The sequence below is a fragment of the Lithobates pipiens genome, unplaced genomic scaffold (genome assembly GCF_037356315.1).
Source record: "Lithobates pipiens isolate NorthernLeopardFrog02 unplaced genomic scaffold, aLitPip1_a1.2 Scaffold_16, whole genome shotgun sequence".
Lineage (NCBI taxonomy): Eukaryota > Metazoa > Chordata > Amphibia > Anura > Ranidae > Lithobates > Lithobates pipiens.
In genome coordinates this window covers 363,746,554-363,765,024 of record NW_027507748.1, presented here as the reverse complement: position 1 = coordinate 363,765,024, position 18,471 = coordinate 363,746,554, and the positions used below count along the sequence as shown (strand labels likewise).

At 40.6% G+C, this 18,471-nt stretch overlaps 1 protein-coding gene across 1 annotated transcript in view; it reads left to right on the top strand.

Moving 5' to 3' along the window:
- Positions 1 to 18,471, top strand: part of BSDC1 (BSD domain containing 1) — a 39,849-nt gene that overhangs the window by 11,002 nt on the left and 10,376 nt on the right. Inside the window, exons 2-8 of the mRNA XM_077482007.1 lie at positions 703 to 763; positions 2,248 to 2,364; positions 2,632 to 2,799; positions 2,892 to 2,946; positions 7,056 to 7,171; positions 11,102 to 11,170; positions 14,563 to 14,644. Of these exons, the coding sequence (XP_077338133.1) occupies positions 703 to 763; positions 2,248 to 2,364; positions 2,632 to 2,799; positions 2,892 to 2,946; positions 7,056 to 7,171; positions 11,102 to 11,170; positions 14,563 to 14,644 (668 nt within the window). The remainder of the gene's footprint in view (positions 1 to 702; positions 764 to 2,247; positions 2,365 to 2,631; positions 2,800 to 2,891; positions 2,947 to 7,055; positions 7,172 to 11,101; positions 11,171 to 14,562; positions 14,645 to 18,471) is intronic.

The following is an 18,471-nucleotide window of genomic DNA, read 5'->3' as shown; positions in this document are numbered from 1 at the left end:
ACTTGCCGTTATCGACATTCCTTTCCGCGCGCTGTCACAGTGTGAGGCGAGCAGAGCCGGTAACAGGCAAGTGTGAAAGGGGATATCTGCACTGATCACCAGTGTCCTGATCAGTGCAGCCCCAACAGTGCCCATCAGTGTCTCCTATCAATGCTGCCTATCATTGCCCATCAGTGCAGCCTCATCAACGCACATCATTGAAGGAGAAGAATTACCTGTATGCTAATTTTTTTAACAGAAACAAAGAAAAACATTGTTTAGCAAAAAATAAAACACCCCAGTGGTCGTTAAATACCACCAAAAGAAAGCTCTATTTGTGTGAGTATAAATTATACAAAGTTCATATGAGTACAGTGCTGCATGAATGCACAATTGTCATTCAAAGTGTGACAGCACTGGAAGCTGAAAATTGTCCTGGGCAGGAAGGGGGGAATGTGCTCTTGTAGGCAAGTGGTTAACAAAAAAAAAAAACATTTTATTTTGAATAAGTATGGAGGAGTTAGCATCCCTTTATTGCTGGTATTGAACACCTGGAAAGCAAGCGACTATAAGAATGTTTTGACTGTATAGTAGTTCTACTTAAAATGATTCTTAATTATGTTAGGGAAGAAGGCAGCCTATTGTAACAACATATATTTTCATCATGATTTGTACTAACACAAACCTGTATGCATATAAATTTGTATATGTCTTTCTTGCCAGGGAGGATGGGGGCTGGTGGAGAAGCTGGCTACAGCAGAGTTACAACAGCGTACGAGACAAGGTAAATGCTGAATCTCATGTTTCTGAAACTCATTTAAAGTTGAGAATAGCAGTTGTTTTTAAAATAGTTTGTCAGGTATTGTGAGGTCTTGCAGCAGAAAAAAAACTGACTTTGTCAATACACTATTAAAGTGATTCTACTGGCTCACCTTATCTTGTATGGTTGCACCTCCAGATGCCTGCTTGTCAGGTTGGCTTATCTTAAAGGGGGAATGGAGGGATAGTATGGGACAGTTATTGATTTGCTGATAGCTATCTCCTAGGTTAGGTCCACTTTACTCACTCATGCATTAGGCCACTTTCACACATGTGGACCGTATGTCTGTATTTCAGCCATCTGTTTTTTGCAGATGAAATACGGACATACATGCATCCCTATGGGATAAGCGGGTGTCTGCGGGTGAACATCCCCTGACATCCGATATCATCCGTCTCCGCTATGGTCTGAATCTGCAGACGGAGGAAAATCCTATTTTTCTATCTGTCTGCAGAGCAGATCGGATGAACACAGACAGACGGTCCGTGTTCATCCGATCCCCCATAGAGGAGAGCGTAGATCTGCTCAGCGGGGATCAACGGAGCGATTCCTGCTGAGCAAGTGGATGTTCACTGGGCGGATCATTACGGATCCATCCCGTGTGAAAGGGGCCTTAGAGAAACTGGAACACATCAAAAAACATTGTCGGTCTTTACTGACATGACAAGAAGCATGAATATCATACAATATCTATATAAAAATAGCTTTTATTGCAAGGCTTGTTATATTAAAACATCGAACCACTACATGAGTTGATAAAAACAACAAGATAGAGCTATTTGCACAGATATTGAGACCACCTGCACATCATATGAATTTAGTACAATGTAGTACAAATACATAACTGATTGCCTTATTCATTAAAATAAGTTGATTCCTCATAGGTCAATGTGTTTCATATTTTCTACTTTTCGAGGACTCATGAAGAGAACAGCACTATGTAAGACAGATAAACATTGGAAAAAAAAAATATATATATATATATATATATATATATTATATTGAATACATATATATACATTGAATACAACATATTTTTGCTCATTACTCATACATTAGTTTTCAGCAATCATATGATTCTGTGTCAGCACCCACAGTGACAAGATATTTTGGCTTATGGCACCTAACATGCTGGCTTTGGATACTGTCTGCCATTAGCTAGAGAATACAGTGCTAAGTTCTTTACTGTGTGTGATGTATACAAAGCTATGATTTGGCTGAAAACTACCACCAATCAATGGGGGGTGAGGCAGTGGCAGCTTCCTTTATTGGATTGAGTCTTATCTGTATTGTAAAGCAGTTGCCACAAGATGTTCCCTTCAGCACATGTATAAGTTAAATTTTTTTGGAGTACACAAACTTGTTTCCAACTAACTAATCCAAAGCAATAGCATGTAAAATGTGCCTTTTTTTACGGGAAACACATACTGACTTTACTGTGTGCTTAGTCTTCAGAGGCTTTGGAGTTTATGAAAAGAGATCTATCAGAGTTTTCCCGGGTCGTGCAGCATGACACAGCTTGCACTATTGCTGCCACAGCCTCTGTCGTCAAAGATAAACTGGCGGTGAGTGTGAAACAATTTATAACAAGAATAAAAAATTATTATAAGCTGTTGCTTAGTTTGCATGCATTTAATGATTGATTGCTTTGCCTCAGATAAGCTGTACCTGTGAATTTATTCCATGAATGTATGTTCTGATGCAATTATCATGTGGTAACCTTTTATGATTGGATGACAGATCTTCAAATTCTAATTGTGCAAATGTGTAATTTGTTTTCTTCTGTTTTCTATTGCTTAAAAATGGCAAGTAGCACATTTTGTGTTTTGCAGGTTGAAGGATCTTCAGGCACTACAGAAAAGGTGAAGAAAGGTCTTTCAGATTTTCTAGGAGTCATTTCTGACACTTTTGCTCCATCTCCCGATAAGACGATTGACTGTGATGTTATTACACTTATGGCCACGCCTTCTGGAACGACAGAGCTATATGACAGTACTAAGGTATACATAATTGTAATTTTTGTGGTAAGCATGAGCAGTATTACCATTTTTTTTTTAACATATGTTCTCTTTTTTTTGTTTCCCCTTTTCAGGCACGTTTATACAGTTTGCAGTCTGATCCAGCAACATATTGCAATGAACCTGATGGTAATTATTTCAGTGAACATTTTGACTTTAGAAATAATGGCCAAAATACTAACTGAATACACATTTGTAGCTCATTACAATCCCTAACTTCACTAAGGGATAGTTAAAGCTGAATTCCTGTTAAATTTTGACACAAATAATGCAGTAATGCATGTATTATACCTAATAGGTGGAGGGGGCAGCAATAGGAGCCAATCAGGTATTACAAATATATTGACAAAAGGGCAGATCAGAGTGAGCAGTGGTGTGAGCGGTTTCTGCTCCTTCACTGTACAGTCACAGGCTGGGGATAGAGAGGCGACCTAGCTGTAATGCTTAACTGCAGCAGATAAAAATCAGGTCACCAGGCTGGCTTTGCTTCACGGTAGGGCTTTGCAAGTCTCAGGACTGGATAAAGAGATATGTATTTTAACTACTTATTTAGTTGTTTGCCTAGTGTTCAGTTTTAAACATCAACAAAAGAGCTTGGACCTGCAAAGTAGTTTCAGTTCATACTATTGTTAAACTGTTAAATTGTGTTTATCTGCATGGAATCCAGCATTCAGACTTGGCTTCCAAAAGGACCAGGCTGATAAACAGTGAGCTGAAGGAGTGCCAATGCTGTGTTTTCTTTAATGCAAACCTTAAAAGCATGTACAAAACGTTCACATACGATGGAAGGTGCCCCCTCATAGATATACTATTGTGCGATGGAGTGATGAATACCAGTGTCCCAGCCTGACTAACCCTGTCATGACTTGACAAAGGTGCAGTGGCCCTGAAACATGTTGTTATGAATATCAGGTCAAGCTTTTCACCCTCCAGGAGTTTCCTGCACTGTAACAGTGACGTCCGTTCTGGCTTTCGGTTCCCGGTATTCACGCAGTCTGGCACATGTCCCTTCTTGCTTGCAGTACTTTTCCACCCTCACTTGCTCACGTTTTTCTTGTGGTGTTCCTCCCCTCTCCTTTTTGATTGGTCACAGGATGAGACACTGGGATTCATCAATCCTTCATGGCAGCACAATAGCCTATCCATGAGGGGGCAACTTCCATTGTAAGTGAATGTTTTTGTACATATTGCTTCTATAGTTTGCAATACATAACATATTTGCTTCTATAGTTTGCAATAAAGAAGACACAGCATTGGAACTCTTTGGGCTCACTTTTTATCAGCTTGGTGGTCTGGTCCTTTTGGAATCAATATAGTGTTTCCAATAGCCCCCATAATGGGAGGATATGGAAGAGCAGTGACACAGAAACTTTTTTTTTTTTTTTTTTTATATTTGCTCCACCTTTGCTAGCATTATAGTGTGTGTCAGCATATACCAGTGATGGCGAACCTTGGCACCCCAGATGTTTTGGAACTACATTTCCCATGACGCTCCACTACACTGCAGAGTGCCAAAGCATCATGGGAAATGTAGTTCCAAAACATCTGGGGTGCCAAGGTTCGCCATCACTGGCATATACAATTGATCCAGTATGAAACACTTCCACTAGACTAGGTGCTTGCCCATGTGAGTTCCTTTTTACCTCTCCTTATGCTCATTGGTTATTGCCAGCAGCACCAGTATAGTTGGGACTGTTTTGTTTTAATTTCAGTAACAACCAAAAGGTCCCTGCCCCCACCTATAACTGGCCTTCACAGCAAGGAGCACATGGAAGGGCAGACACATGAAAAACAAAGACAGAACAAACCATAGCTCAACTTACCAACTCCTAACGCTAATGAATTTATGTTTATAAGTCCACCTGCCCCTCATCTATCCATTAATGCATGTGCTTCCATTGTGGAGACACTTATAAACATAAATTCATTAGCGTTAGGACTGCAAGCATACACAGGGTGCCCTGAAGAGGCCTTGCAGCTTATGCATGCGTTTGCAAATGTGTGCTAACTAAACCCCTGTTTTTAACGCAGACTGTTGGACAGGTTAATTTGGTCAGTTAGCAGATTGGTTGGTAAGTTGAGCTATGGTATGTTCTGTCTTTGTTTTTCATTGTTTTAATTTCATTTTGCACAATCATCATTTATTTTTTATATTATTCATCCTTTACCATTACTTACATTGTTTTTTGGTGCTATTACATTATTTGTGTAAAAATTTTTTATCAGGTAGAGTTTTATGGCAGACTTTGTATATCTCTATCTAGGGAATAAGTCTGAGAGTGTAGTATGCTTTAAGTACTTGCAGGTTATAGCAACTGTTCTAGGATTAAGTTTTGCTTCAATGGCCTCATAACGGAGTATTTCTCCCCTGATAAAGATACTGGTACATACTGTAGTTAAGATGAGGACTTGTAGGTATGCCAGCATTTGGCAGCACATAAAGGCATAACCTTACGCAGATTGCATAAAGCGAATCTTCATTGTATTTGAGCACAGCAAACCAAAAACACAATTTCATTCATTTTTAATATTCAAAGTAAACTATCTCATCCATCCATGTCTACATGCTTTATTTTGTTGATAAATCACTTTTTAAAACACCCCCTAACATTTCTGGCCATGTGCAGATGATTAATGTAGCATTTACTTCCTGGAATCCATCTACCCTTAACTTAAGCATGCATGCAAGAGAGTGTGCTTCTGGGATGTATGACATAATTTACCTAGGCAAGAAAAAACAGGATGTAACTGAAGAAATGTAAAAAAAAAAAAAAAAAAATATGATATACTTTCCTATCTATTTACAAATGCTAGCAGCATGAGGAATGCAAATAATCAATGTTGGTTAGGAGAGTGAAGTTCCACTTTAAGCATCTAGAAGTAAACTTTTATGAGGGAATCGACTGCCCTGTCTGAGTGCCTGCATAGGAAAGGAAGCTGTGAAGCAGGTGAGCTGTGGCTGAGTTTGAAGAGGAGGGGTAGCTGTAAGTCACAATGAAGGATGGGCTCAGGCATGTTTGCATCTCCACATGCCTGAGCCCGCCAGGAAGATCGCACTACACAGCGCTAATCACAGCTATTGAGACATTTCCTGATCTGTGCAGCCGTGGATCGGGAAATGTCTCACTGCCTGTGATTAGCACTGCACGATGTGAGTTTCCTGGCGGGCGTAGGTATGTGGAGCTGTGAAGACGCCCAAGCCTATCTTTAGTCACAAGCTATTCTCTTGGCTGGTTAAAAAGCAGAAATAATTTACAGAAAAAACAGGGTGGATTTGCTTTAAATCAAGTCGATTTCAAACCCGATGTTAAATTATGATTGAAATTGCTAGTAAAAAGGCTTGATTTAAATCATAATTTTTAAAGAGCAACTGTCATCTCCTCCTCTGACCTGCTGTTGACTCTCCGACAGTCTAATGGGAAGGCTGGTGATGTGATAGTGACACAGCAAGGTACGGAATGTGGCGGCAGCAGGTGAGTCCCATGGTGCTACCATTGCCATGGTTGATCTGAAATGACAGGTACTCTTTAAATGTAAGGACTCATTCTTGCTAGTAGTTAAAATCTGTAATATTTGCAAACAAAATTAAGGTTTCCTATTTAGAATGATAAGCTGTCAGGTTAGTAAAATGGCGATTATCAGAACCGATTCAATTGTACAGTTTGTAGGGTACATAGATTTGCATAAAGGAATATTCCTGAACTTTGTTTTATCTCATGGTTACTGTGAAATTGTGTGAATGCATCAATGCAGTGTATGTTATTTCAGCGTGCATTCATTGAATAAGTTTACCAAAAATGTCTCTACCTTACTATCTTAACTATCTTTAGGTAGATTTTTACTTCCAAAAGCATTTTATTAAAATAAATTTGATAAAAATAAAAAAAATTATAAGAATTTTTTTTCATAAAAAACAGATTTTAATAAAAACAATCATCGATTTTTATCCACCCTGCATGAAAAGGATATTGTTCAGATGGAATGTGCAGTCATTTAAGGGTTGGAGCTTATATTGGTGTGCTGCTTAACAGCTTGTGTTACTTGACGACTGGCTAGAATATACAATATTTTGTGCATTCTATTTGGTATACTTCTGGATTTGCAAAAATATACACCTTTCTAAGGCTGACAAGTTAAAATTGCTGCCTCATGGCTTGGCCCTGATTACTGACGTTTTGAGAAATTTGTCTAGACTTCTTTGATTACAACTCTTACAACACATCATTTACATATGACAGGCCCTCTTGAGCTGTTTGATGAATGGTTAACCCACTGGAACCCAGAGCAACGGAAAGCAGAAATATCCGAACTTCTAGTTTCAAGCCCATCAATCCGCGCCCTCTACACAAAAATGGTATGTATGTTTCTGTAGTTCTCTGTATATGCCATTGTACGTGCAAACCACCTGCTTAGCAGTTTTTAAACAGGATAGTTCTGAGACCTGTAATGTTTCTCCTCCTGCAGCATATATCTAAGTTGATTGAAAAGATAAAACAGAATGGAGATTGTGGCTAGGACTTTTAAAAGAGCAGTATGTTTTTTATTTTATTTCAGAGCCATTCTTACCTAGGTGTATGCAGCATCAGTCCCCCCGCCGATCGCTCGGTTCTCAGTGCTCCCTGAGCGGAGAGCTGGTAACTGTCAGTCACTGCTCTCTGCTCTTCCCCCTCTCACTCACTGGAGCGCTAAGCTGTGGAAGGGGGCAGGAGCAGGTGACTCAGGCTCTCAGCGGCAGGCTGAGCCAGATACTGGTCCAGGCATGTGGGCGGATCCGACTTCGTTGTAGCGATCTTGCCTGACCCTGGACCGACTTCAGCCACAGGAGAAGTACAGCCAAACAAGTTTTGGCTGTACTTCTCCTTTAATGAGGACCACATACAAGCAAGGACTGCACAGTTGTTCTTCCTGGGAACAGCTTTTGGTATTTTGTCATCCAGACCGCTGACAGGTTCAGTTGTAAAGTGCAGAACCAACATGCCTGTTGGAGACTCCTCACACCTACACATGTATAGCAAATACAGGTAAGCTCTAATTCATCCATGCAAATTTCAGTATGTTAAATTAGAACTATAGGCAAAACTTTCATTTAGGATAGATCAAGGGAGGGTTATGACCCGTCAGATTTTTTATTTTTTTATTTTTTTGCCATCTGTGTCCCTTTGTGGAGATTTCATGGCCAAACAGGAAGTGATAAGTAATCCTTGGTAATTAAGGGAAATTTTTTGGGCCCCCCAGGTCACCACAACTAGTGTCCCCATTGGAAGATTTGCCCGCTATTACGTTTCTGGGGGTAACCCAAAATTTGGGATTTTCTTTTCACTTTCAATGATAATGGATGGGAGAAATAGGGTGAATCTCCTTATAGGGACACAGACTGCAATAAAAACTGACAAGATTTCTTATCCCTCTTAACTCTATCAAAAAATAAATAATTTGTCCTTAGTTATATAGTTATACCTATATTCCCCTTAAAGTTTTTTTAAAAGTCAGCAGCTACAAATACTGCAGCTGCTGACTTGTAATAATCGCACACTTACCTATCCCAGGGTCCAGCGATGTGGGGGATTAAAGCCCCGCTCGTCCCCTCCTCCGCCTGGCAGTGCCGGCATTTTTGAACAGTGGGCACCCGGCTGTGGCTTCACAGCTGGGCACCCACTGCGCATGCGCAAGCCGCGACTAGCCACGCAATCATCTGGGACCTGTCACGTGTCCCAGATGATTGACAAGAGGGAGGGGAGAGAGGAGATCTCCCTTCTTGCGCTGAGGGAAGTGATGTCAGGGGCCCAGGCGCCGAAGGAGGCAGACTACGAGGGACCACCTAGCAACAGGCATTTAGAGGTGAGTAAAAAAAAAAAAAATGTCTCCAAATGTTTTTTTCTTCCTATTTTTTAAGAACAGTAATAATTATTTTTTTTGGAGTGGAACTCGACTTTAATTTAAGTTTAAAGCCAATACTACATTACAATACAAACTTTTATCTAACATCTCAATAGATATTCACTGTAGCTGATACAGTTGTCAGCTATAATAAAAATATAAATGAATCATGTATTCGGTAGTGTAGAAAAAAACATATATAAGTAAATATGTATACTGTTTGGAGTTGTATAACCTTGGCTAGTAACTATAAGTGGGGGAGATAGAAATGAAGAAGCAAGAGAGAAAATTATGAGAAGGAGGCAGCTAGGGAAGAATTTAAAAGTCTGCTTGGGGAAAAATTTTTGAAAATAACTAATGTCGCATAGGATCCTACTGTTAATTATAAGAAAATTTTAGGCTATGTATATTTGTACTGAAATCTACTGGGAGGTTGTAGTTTATTCTATCATAGAAGAAGTAACATATATCTTATTTTTATGAAAGCGAAAACGAAAGGTCCGCTGTCACTGACTTTGAGCAGGCAGGCTTTTTATTGCAGAAGAGAAATGCAGTGAATTTTCTGCAATAAAATACAACTACCTGCTTGCTTGTGGACATAGCTGCGCATGCACATAGACAGAGATGCCAGTGTGGGACAGGGACAGTTGGGAAAAAAAAGGCAAGTTTCGCACCCTTTATTTCCACTTTAATTTAACACTTAAGAAAAATTAACAAAATAAACATACTGTATATTCAATAAAATAACCCATAATAAAACCTTGATAAAGTATTAAGTTTGCCCTTTTAATTAATGGAATTCATTTTGTGAAAATAGTATTATAAAAAATATTTCCTAGGACTTAACAGTTGTTTACCTTATATGGACCAGATCAATTTTGAAATTTCAGATGTGTGCATATTGATGATGTGCAGTAACTTTGTAATAAGTTATACCACATTTACTGCTTTGAGGAACTTTCTTTTGTCGATTGTTGTCTTGATTTGGTTTTGTACAAGTAAAAAAATTGAGAAACAATTCATCATTTTTTTTTTAACAGTGTTATTTTAAAGAAACAAATGGGCAAAGTGGCTCTCTTTAAAGGATAAGTTCACCTTTTGTAACATGGTTAAATACATATTCAGGGTGTAACATGTAATATGTTAAAAATGCATTGTTCCCCATTGTGACAGCGATCCAGGATCCCCCCCTTTCGCTGTAACAATTTAAAAAGAAGGTGGCCGTGTGGGGCTCCACATGCTTGGAAAAACTACAAGTACTGACAACCTTTGCGGCTGTCGTGTTGTTCTCAATGAACTACCATTACACTATTGAGCGCTGTAGTAGTTCATTGATTCTTCTTGTCAAATGTCAAACTGCCTGCCCTTACAATGTATGAGCAGACAGATACACGGACAGTCTGTAGTGCATGGCACCCACGATCTACTGATCATGGGTGCAATGATTTCCAGGCTCCTACAAAAAAAATAGTAAATGCAAATTTTTTTTTACCTGCAAATAAAATGTGCATGTATAGTTTTATTTTAAACATGAACTTATCCTTTTAAGCTATGTCTAAAAATTATGTATTATTTTGTTGTTTTTCTCTTGCAGTTATGCTTCCCAATTTACTGCTATAAAATAATTGCTTTACAAAGTGATTATACTTACCAGGCTACGCTCTAGTGGTTTCTCCCCACAACCTAATGGAGTTTCCCGGTATGAGGGATTATGCTTCTGCCCAAGTGACTATTCTCTAGGTCCAAATACTAATGTGGAGGGGTCTGATGTCATTACCCTGTCCAAGGGACCATAGACAGGCTGAAATGCTGCAGTAGAAATGCAGTGTAAGAGCGTGGCTCAGCAAGCATGAAAGGCTGGGGAGGGGAATCTACTGCAGATGCTGTCAGTTTGTCCTGATTAAATAGCAGAAATTAAATAATCATTCATCAATGAAGACAATCCTTTCCTGCCTTTTTTAATGTCGTTTATACATTTTGTGCTGTTCTTAGAGTTGCCACCTCATCCCTTTAAACCCGAACACCTTTGAATTACACAGGTTCTGAGGCTAATTAAATGCAGATAAGGCACCAAGTGAGTTTAATTACCACCTTAATCAGCCACAGAACCTGTGTAATTAATATGTGTTCGGGTTTAAAGGGATGAGGTGGATCTGTTCTGAATATACCGTTTTTAAATTGTATGAAAGTAATGAGCAGTCATTTTGCGTAGTATGTCATGGCAAGCAGTACGCATTCCTCTTTCACTAAATTGACAACATGTGACTGATCTAGTTTATCGAGTTGTTTTGGATTACTGTATTTTTAAATACCATTGCCCTTTACACGCCTTATTGAAAAGTTAGCTTGTTTGCTCATGTCAGTTGTCATATATTTGTTACTTGATGCAATCATTAATGTCTCACAGGTTCCTGCTGCTGTTTCTCACTCTGAATTCTGGCAAAGGTATTTCTATAAAGTGCACCAACTCGAGCAGGTACGTGTGCATAACTTACAATAGAGTAACACAAGCAACTTATACTGCATAATGTTCGGTTTTCTCCTAATTGATACATTTTTTTGTACAAGGAATTTATTCTAGGTATGCAGTCTTATAATTGTTTAATAGTTCAGTGAGGTCTGATTTCTAGGTGATCAGGCCAAGAAGATTTTTCAGCTAATCTTGCTGCATTTTACTTATTGCACCCTGTGATATTCAAGGAATCACACCACACAGGCTTCTTATACAAAACGGTTTTATTCAACTTAAATACCATATTTATCGGCTTATAACACACACTTTTTCCCCCTAAAAAATAGGGGGGGAAATCGTGGGTGCATGTTATACGCCTATCCCTGCTGTCTCCGAGGGAAGAGGAGGAGCGAGTGCCGCTGAATTACATGGAGTTGCGTTCTCCTGTGTACCTGGCGCTCCGTCACAGACAGCCACTCACTGCGTGGCTGTGACTGATGGAGCGCAGGGTACACAGGAGATTGCAGCTCTGTGTAATTCAACGGCACTCGTTCCTCCTCTTCCCTCGGAGACAGCAGGGATAATCCAACACTGGCGAGGCTGCAATGATGGAAAAGGTGAGGCTGCAGATGGGCAGTGAACAGGCTGCATTGTTGGGCAATTTTAAAGTGGAAGTAAACCCATGGATTTAAACAGTTAAAAAAAAAAAAAAAAAAAAGGCATGTCGGGAATGCTAACTGCACATTGGCTGTGCTCTCAGCCAAACTATAAAACCATCCAATGGCTGGTGTCATAACGAATCACATGTGCAGCACCATAGCATTTGAATATTAAACAGAGGCAACGATGGCAGCTTCCTTGGCTGAAAACGATAGGGGTGTTTACTTCCACTTTAATGACTGCAGATGGGCACCGAGCAGGGTGCATTGTTGGGCAATTTAGTGGCTGCAGATGGGCACTAGTGAGGCTGAATTGATGAGATGTGACCCTAATTTTGCTTCAAAGTTCTTTATTGAAAATTTTAGTTTTTTTTTTTCCTGAAACTTCTCTCTTAAAATGAAGGTGCGTGTTATACGCCAATAAATACGGTAGTTTGTCGGCTGCAAAATAACAGTCCCAAACAGCAAACAAACGCAAAGGCTCTTCTTGGGGTTAACATAAATTCAAGATAAACAGAACTATGCTTACTTCAGCATGAAGATTTTCCATGCAACAAAAGTCCTGGCCACAGAAGCACAACAGAGCCCAGCCAGCAGCAGGGGTTTTCCATTACTCCACACAGGTGCACACTCCCAAGCTCGTTCAACTCCTCTCCACTTCTTTTATCAGCCCCCTGGTGTGTTAACCCGATTGCTTCTCTTAAAGGGCCCAGAACTTGCTGCAAAAAACCGAGGGCATACATACCTGCCACCCAGGACACATTCCCTTTTTATCAGCACAACCTTCACAATAGCACCACTCAAAAAGGCCCACATACATGGAGTCACAGAAGATAAAGTCAGAAGTTCTAGTAAAAGTGCCATTTTAAAAGAAACGATTACTAATATTCCTTCTGTTTAGGATCCTGTGCTGAGAGATCCCTGGACCACTGATATGGCAGATTGTCCAGCCTGCTGAAGGCCAGTGTCAGTACAGATGGTACCAGAATTGTTGCTTGAGGTTTGGAGACCAGGTTGCAGCAGACAGATGCAGGTCTTCCATCCTCTCTGAATCCATATCCAGGGAAGCAGTCACTGAGCTGGTCATTTGGATACAGAAAGCTATGTTTCCAGCCCAGTTATAGGCTCTGAACAGAAGATCACTCTAGTGAGCAGATTCTGGGACCCAGTCCTGTGCTACCTAATCTGAGGTTGGAGATGAATTATGTTGGTGCTGTAATGGACTGCATTGTTTTCCTCGCCTTACATATAGTGGGTAGACAAAAAAACGATATCTTCCAAAACAAATGCAGAATTGAATCAGCACCAGCAACTCATTCAAACAAAAATGTGCATCACAGATTTCACAAAGCATAAGTTTACAACAGGACTGCTATTTTAAATGGCTTATATTCTAGGCACGTGCACAGAGACACAAGGCCTGGTATAAACAGTGCAGAAACAGGACATGTGCAACCCTATACTAAGGCCTTGTACAAATGGTAAGATTGTTGGCCATTCGATGTCTGATTTTTGTCAAAAGGGCATGTGCCAGGATCTTGTCTTGCATACTAATGAATTAACTGAAGGCTTCTTTTTTTCTTTTTTTCTTTTTTGCCACTTTTTTTTTTTATTTTTTATATTTTTACAAAATCCCACACCGCCTACACAGTTCAGGATCTGCATATCCTTCCAAGTAATTGGAAGCTGTGAAGGCAAAGGTTGGATCCCATTCCTTGATATTTTTATATATTATTGGGTTTATGTTATTTTGCCAAATCCCTGTAAATAAAACAAAATATGTTTTTGCATTCTTTTATTGGTATTTTTTTTTCTACTTCAATGAGGATGAAATGTGTTACTGCTTATCTATTTATCAGCAGGAATTAAGACAAACTGTAGTTTTCACAGTACCACTAAGACACATTTCTAATTGTTCCAGCAACATGGCAAAACTTCACCTTTTGATTTTAGGTTCACTTTAAAAAAAGAACTGCCTCTGGAAGCTGTGCCCAAAAAAGACAGGCAACGGATAAATGACTGTTCATTAGTATTGCCATTTATCTTTTTTTGTTACCAGTTTACCATGCATTGTTCTGCACTGTATCTCTGATTTATTTCAGATATAAAGGATACACAGGATTGCCTAGGCACCCTCACATACCAGGAAAATACACTGCTATTTTTTAGATATTTCCATTTCTATGTTTTTCTCTGTAAGATATCAAATCTTCACTTATGGGCCGATTGCACGCTGCAGCTTGAAAAAGCTCAGTACAGGTTTTTTACTTAGCTAAAATACAGCCCATTAATTGTAATGTGCCTATGCACACAGGCGCGTAAACAAGCGCTCTACATTCTTCAGTAAAAATAAATAGACAAATCTGCATTTTTGGTCAGTAATTTACGCCTCATGCAAACAAATACGCATGATTACGCACAAATGTCCATTTACATACTGTGCAGAACAAAAACGCGAGAATAAGTGTGTGCGAATGTGCGTGAAATTGTGTAAAAGCATATGCACGTAAATACATACAAAAAAAAAAACATGAAAAAGTAGATGCTCAAACAGAAGTATCGCATGCAAGAGACCTTGAGCTCCATTGACAAATCTGATTAAACGAATTGCAATCAGATTTGCACTGAAATAGGTGCATGGTAGTAAATTTCACAATTTCCAAGACGTGAGAATTGCCCTGTATTGAGGTGTTTAAATATCCTGTGTAGTTGCTGTGTATTTGAAACTAACTATTTCATTTTATTTCACTTCCCCAGGAAGAAGCAAGGAGAGATGCTCTGAAGCAGAGAGCAGAGCAGAGTGTACATTCCGAAGAGTCGAGGTGGGAGGAGGAAGAAGGTAAGCATATAGTGATCTAATGCCTATCAGTCTTATAATATATGTTTGTGTATTTGTCTGCATGGGGTTAGTTAAATATGTAGTGTGAGACACAGGGATGCACAATGACCAGCGAGAATTACAAATAAATTAGCTTTCAGTTCTCTGCTAACTCTCTAAATATATTGATTGATTGCTGAGGATTACCAAATATCATAGGTGTACGGGCACAGTGCTGGATTGAGGAGGGGATTGCAGTGAATGCATTAACCACTTCAGCCCCGGAAGGATTTGCCCCCTTCCTGACCAAGCCATTTTTTGAGATACAACACTGCGTCGTTTAAACTGACAACTGACAAAATTGATGTCCTTTTTTCCCCCCACAAATATAGCTTTCTTTTGGTGGTATTTGATCGTTTTTTTTGTTTTGTTTTTTATTGCGCTATAAACAAAAAAGAGCGCCGTTTTTTTTTTTTAAAAACACAATATTTTATACTTTTTGCTATAATAAATATCCCAAATTTTTTCCTCCAGTTTAGGCAGCTATGTCTTCTTCTACATATTTTTGGTGAAAAAAAATCGCAATAAACGTATATTGAGTTTGTGCTAAAGTTATAGCACCTACAAAATATGGGATAGATTTATGGCTTTTTTTTTGTGACTGACATTGCGACGGACAGATCGGACACTTCTTTGACACTTTTTGTTTGGGACCAGTGACGTTTTTATACAGCGATCAGAGCTAAAATAGCCACTGATTTACTTTTTAAATGTCATTGGCAGGGAAGGGGTTAACACTATGGCGCGATCAAGGCGCTAACTGTGTTCCCTAGGTGTGTTCTGTGGGGGGATGGGACTGACTTGGGGAGGAGACCGATCGGTGTTCCTACTTAGGAGCAGACGGTCTGTCTCCTCTCCCCTGAGAGAACTGGGATATGTGTGTTTACACTAAGGCTGACTAAGGACACTCTAGTCAACCTGTATTGTCTGTTGAATGGCGTTACTTTTCAATTGGACATTCATCATGTATGGCTCACTGGCTAGTTTAGCCTATTTTTTGTGGTTACCAGTATCTTTATCTGCTGATTAAATGTGCAAGGCAGACCTTTATAGGCAGTGTACTTTGTAGTTTCAGTGCACTCATTCTGGCACCCTAAAATTTGTAGTTAACTTTTTTAAAGCCTAAGCTGCCAAATGTCTAAATTGAGTAGAGAGCATTTGCAGTTCATTGATTTTACTTGTTGTCTGGGGTTGCATGATAAATTAAAGTATCTCTATTGCTTTTTTTCTGGTTGTACTGTGGTTAAGAGCTACAATAGCATCACTGCCATTTGTTAAGCCTGCTATAGGCAAATCGAAATTGGGTCTGTTCACCAGGAACTGGACAAATTTTGATCTATCGATCAACTTAAATATAACCAGCCTGATGGCGCTTTTTTTTTTTTTCTACAATCACTACCAATTCGCTATAGCCACCAGCAGCGATCATTGTATTCTGATGGCTGGGAATCCTCCTGCTGTCAGAATACAATAGCGCAGTGGGAGGGATTCCCCCATCAACACTGACTCTGGTGATAGACTAATTGAGCAATTTGTCTAGTTGAAGGGAAGAAAATTGTATATATTGCTATCGTTTGGGGGAGGGGCTTTATGAGCAACATTGTACCTGAATGATTCTGACTGCCTAACACTGTAATCAGTGACAGACCTAAAGTTGTTGTAATACCCAGTGAAGTGACTGGGCTCAGGTGATTCACAGAGATTAAACAAATCCTCCTACATCAGGCATGTCCAAAGTCTGGCCCGCGTGCCAATTGCGGCCCGCGGTTCGGTTTTGAACGGCCCACCTGGTCTTTCTCAATTTAGTGTGCCACGGGAGCAGGGCTGTCAGATAAGCCCAATCCCCAGCACTGTGAGAAGCTCCGTGAGCTTCAAAAGTGAAAGTAAAGTGCAGAGGAGTGTGCTGTGCTCTCTGCTTCCCCCTACAGTGCAGTACCCGGCTGAATGAGGAAGCTGCAAAGGTACTGTACTATGCTACAAGCTAAATTAGTGTTAAAAAGGGCTTTATTCGTGTGTGTGTGTGTGTGTGTGTGTGTGCGCGCGCGCACGTGTGTGTGTGTGTGCGCGCGCACATGTGTCTGTATGTGTGTGCGCGCACATGTGTCTGTATGTGTGTGTGCGCGCACATGTGTCTGTATGTGTGTGTGCGCGCACATGTGTCTGTATGTGTGTGTGCGCGCGCGCACATGTGTCTGTGTGTGTGCGCGCACATGTGTCTGTATGTGTGTGTGTGCGCGCACATGTGTCTGTATGTGTGTGTGTGCGCGCACATGTGTCTGTATGTGTGTGTGTGCGCGCACATGTGTCTGTATGTGTGTGTGTGCGCGCACATGTGTCTGTATGTGTGTGTGCGCGCACATGTGTCTGTATGTGTGTGTGCGCGCGCACATGTGTCTGTATGTTTATGTGCGCGCACATGTGTCTGTATGTGTGTGTGTGTGCACATGTGTCTGTGTGTGTGTGTGTGCACATGTGTCTGTGTGTGTGTGCGCGCACGTGTGTCTGTATGTGTGTGTGCGCACACGTGTGTCTGTATGTGTGTGTGCGCACACGTGTGTCTGTATGTGTGTGTGCGCACACGTGTGTCTGTATGTGTGTGTGCGCACACGTGTGTCTGTATGTGTGTGTGCGCACACGTGTGTCTGTATGTGTGTGTGCGCACACGTGTGTCTGTATGTGTGTGTGCGCACACGTGTGTCTGTATGTGTGTGTGCGCACACGTGTGTCTGTATGTGTGTGTGCGCACACGTGTGTCTGTATGTGTGTGTGCGCACACGTGTGTCTGTATGTGTGTGTGCGCACACGTGTGTCTGTATGTGTGTGTGCGCACACGTGTGTCTGTATGTGTGTGTGTGCACACGTGTGTCTGTATGTGTGTGTGTGCACACGTGTGTCTGTATGTGTGTGTGTGCACACACGTGTGTGTGTGTGTGTGTGTGTGTGTGTGTGTGTGTGCACACGTGTGTGTGTGTGTGCACACGTGTGTCTGTATGTGTGTGTGTGCACACATGTGTCTGTATGTATGTCTGTGTGTGTGCATGTATGTATGTGTATGTATGTGTGTGTGTGTGTGCATGTATGTATGTGTATGTATGTGTGTGTGCACATTATACCATCTTATACCATCAAAACTGCTTTTGTAGGGCTTGTGTGTGATATTAGCCAGGACTGCTGCTCCTCTGAAAAGCAATCCATGCACAGATCTCTTTTCAGAGGCATTTGAATGGCGGTAAAGAGGCATTATGTTGCCTCCTCACCACCTGTTTTAAGCCCATAAATGCAACATCTGTGTGGCTGCGTACTGTGTGTAGGGCAGCCCATTAATTTCAATGGACTTCCCTACTCACAAATGCAGGGAAAGAAGTTCCCGAGCTTTTTTTTTTAAATTGCACTGCACCAAAAGCACCCTACATTTTACAATGTGTGGGGTACCATTAAGAATTAACGGTACCCCCTAAAGTGCAGAGCATTCGTCTGTGTGTTGGGAACGAGCGCGACAAAGGCAAGAGAATTCTTGTTGGGCCGTGTATTAGTGCTCGGATGGACACACTTAGACCGAATTTTCAATGGTTCAAAGAATGTCAGGCAAAATGGTCGGCCCTCACGCATGTTCACTTCATCAAATCTGGCCCACTTTGAAAAAAGTTTGGACACCCCTGTCCTACATAAATTGTACTTGTTTATCTGCAGTCTTCCTTTTCTCTACCTCCATTCAAAGTCCAGAATTTATAAAGGTTTTCTGAGCTGATTGGACGGAAGGAACACCCTACACCCTTTACACAGAACAC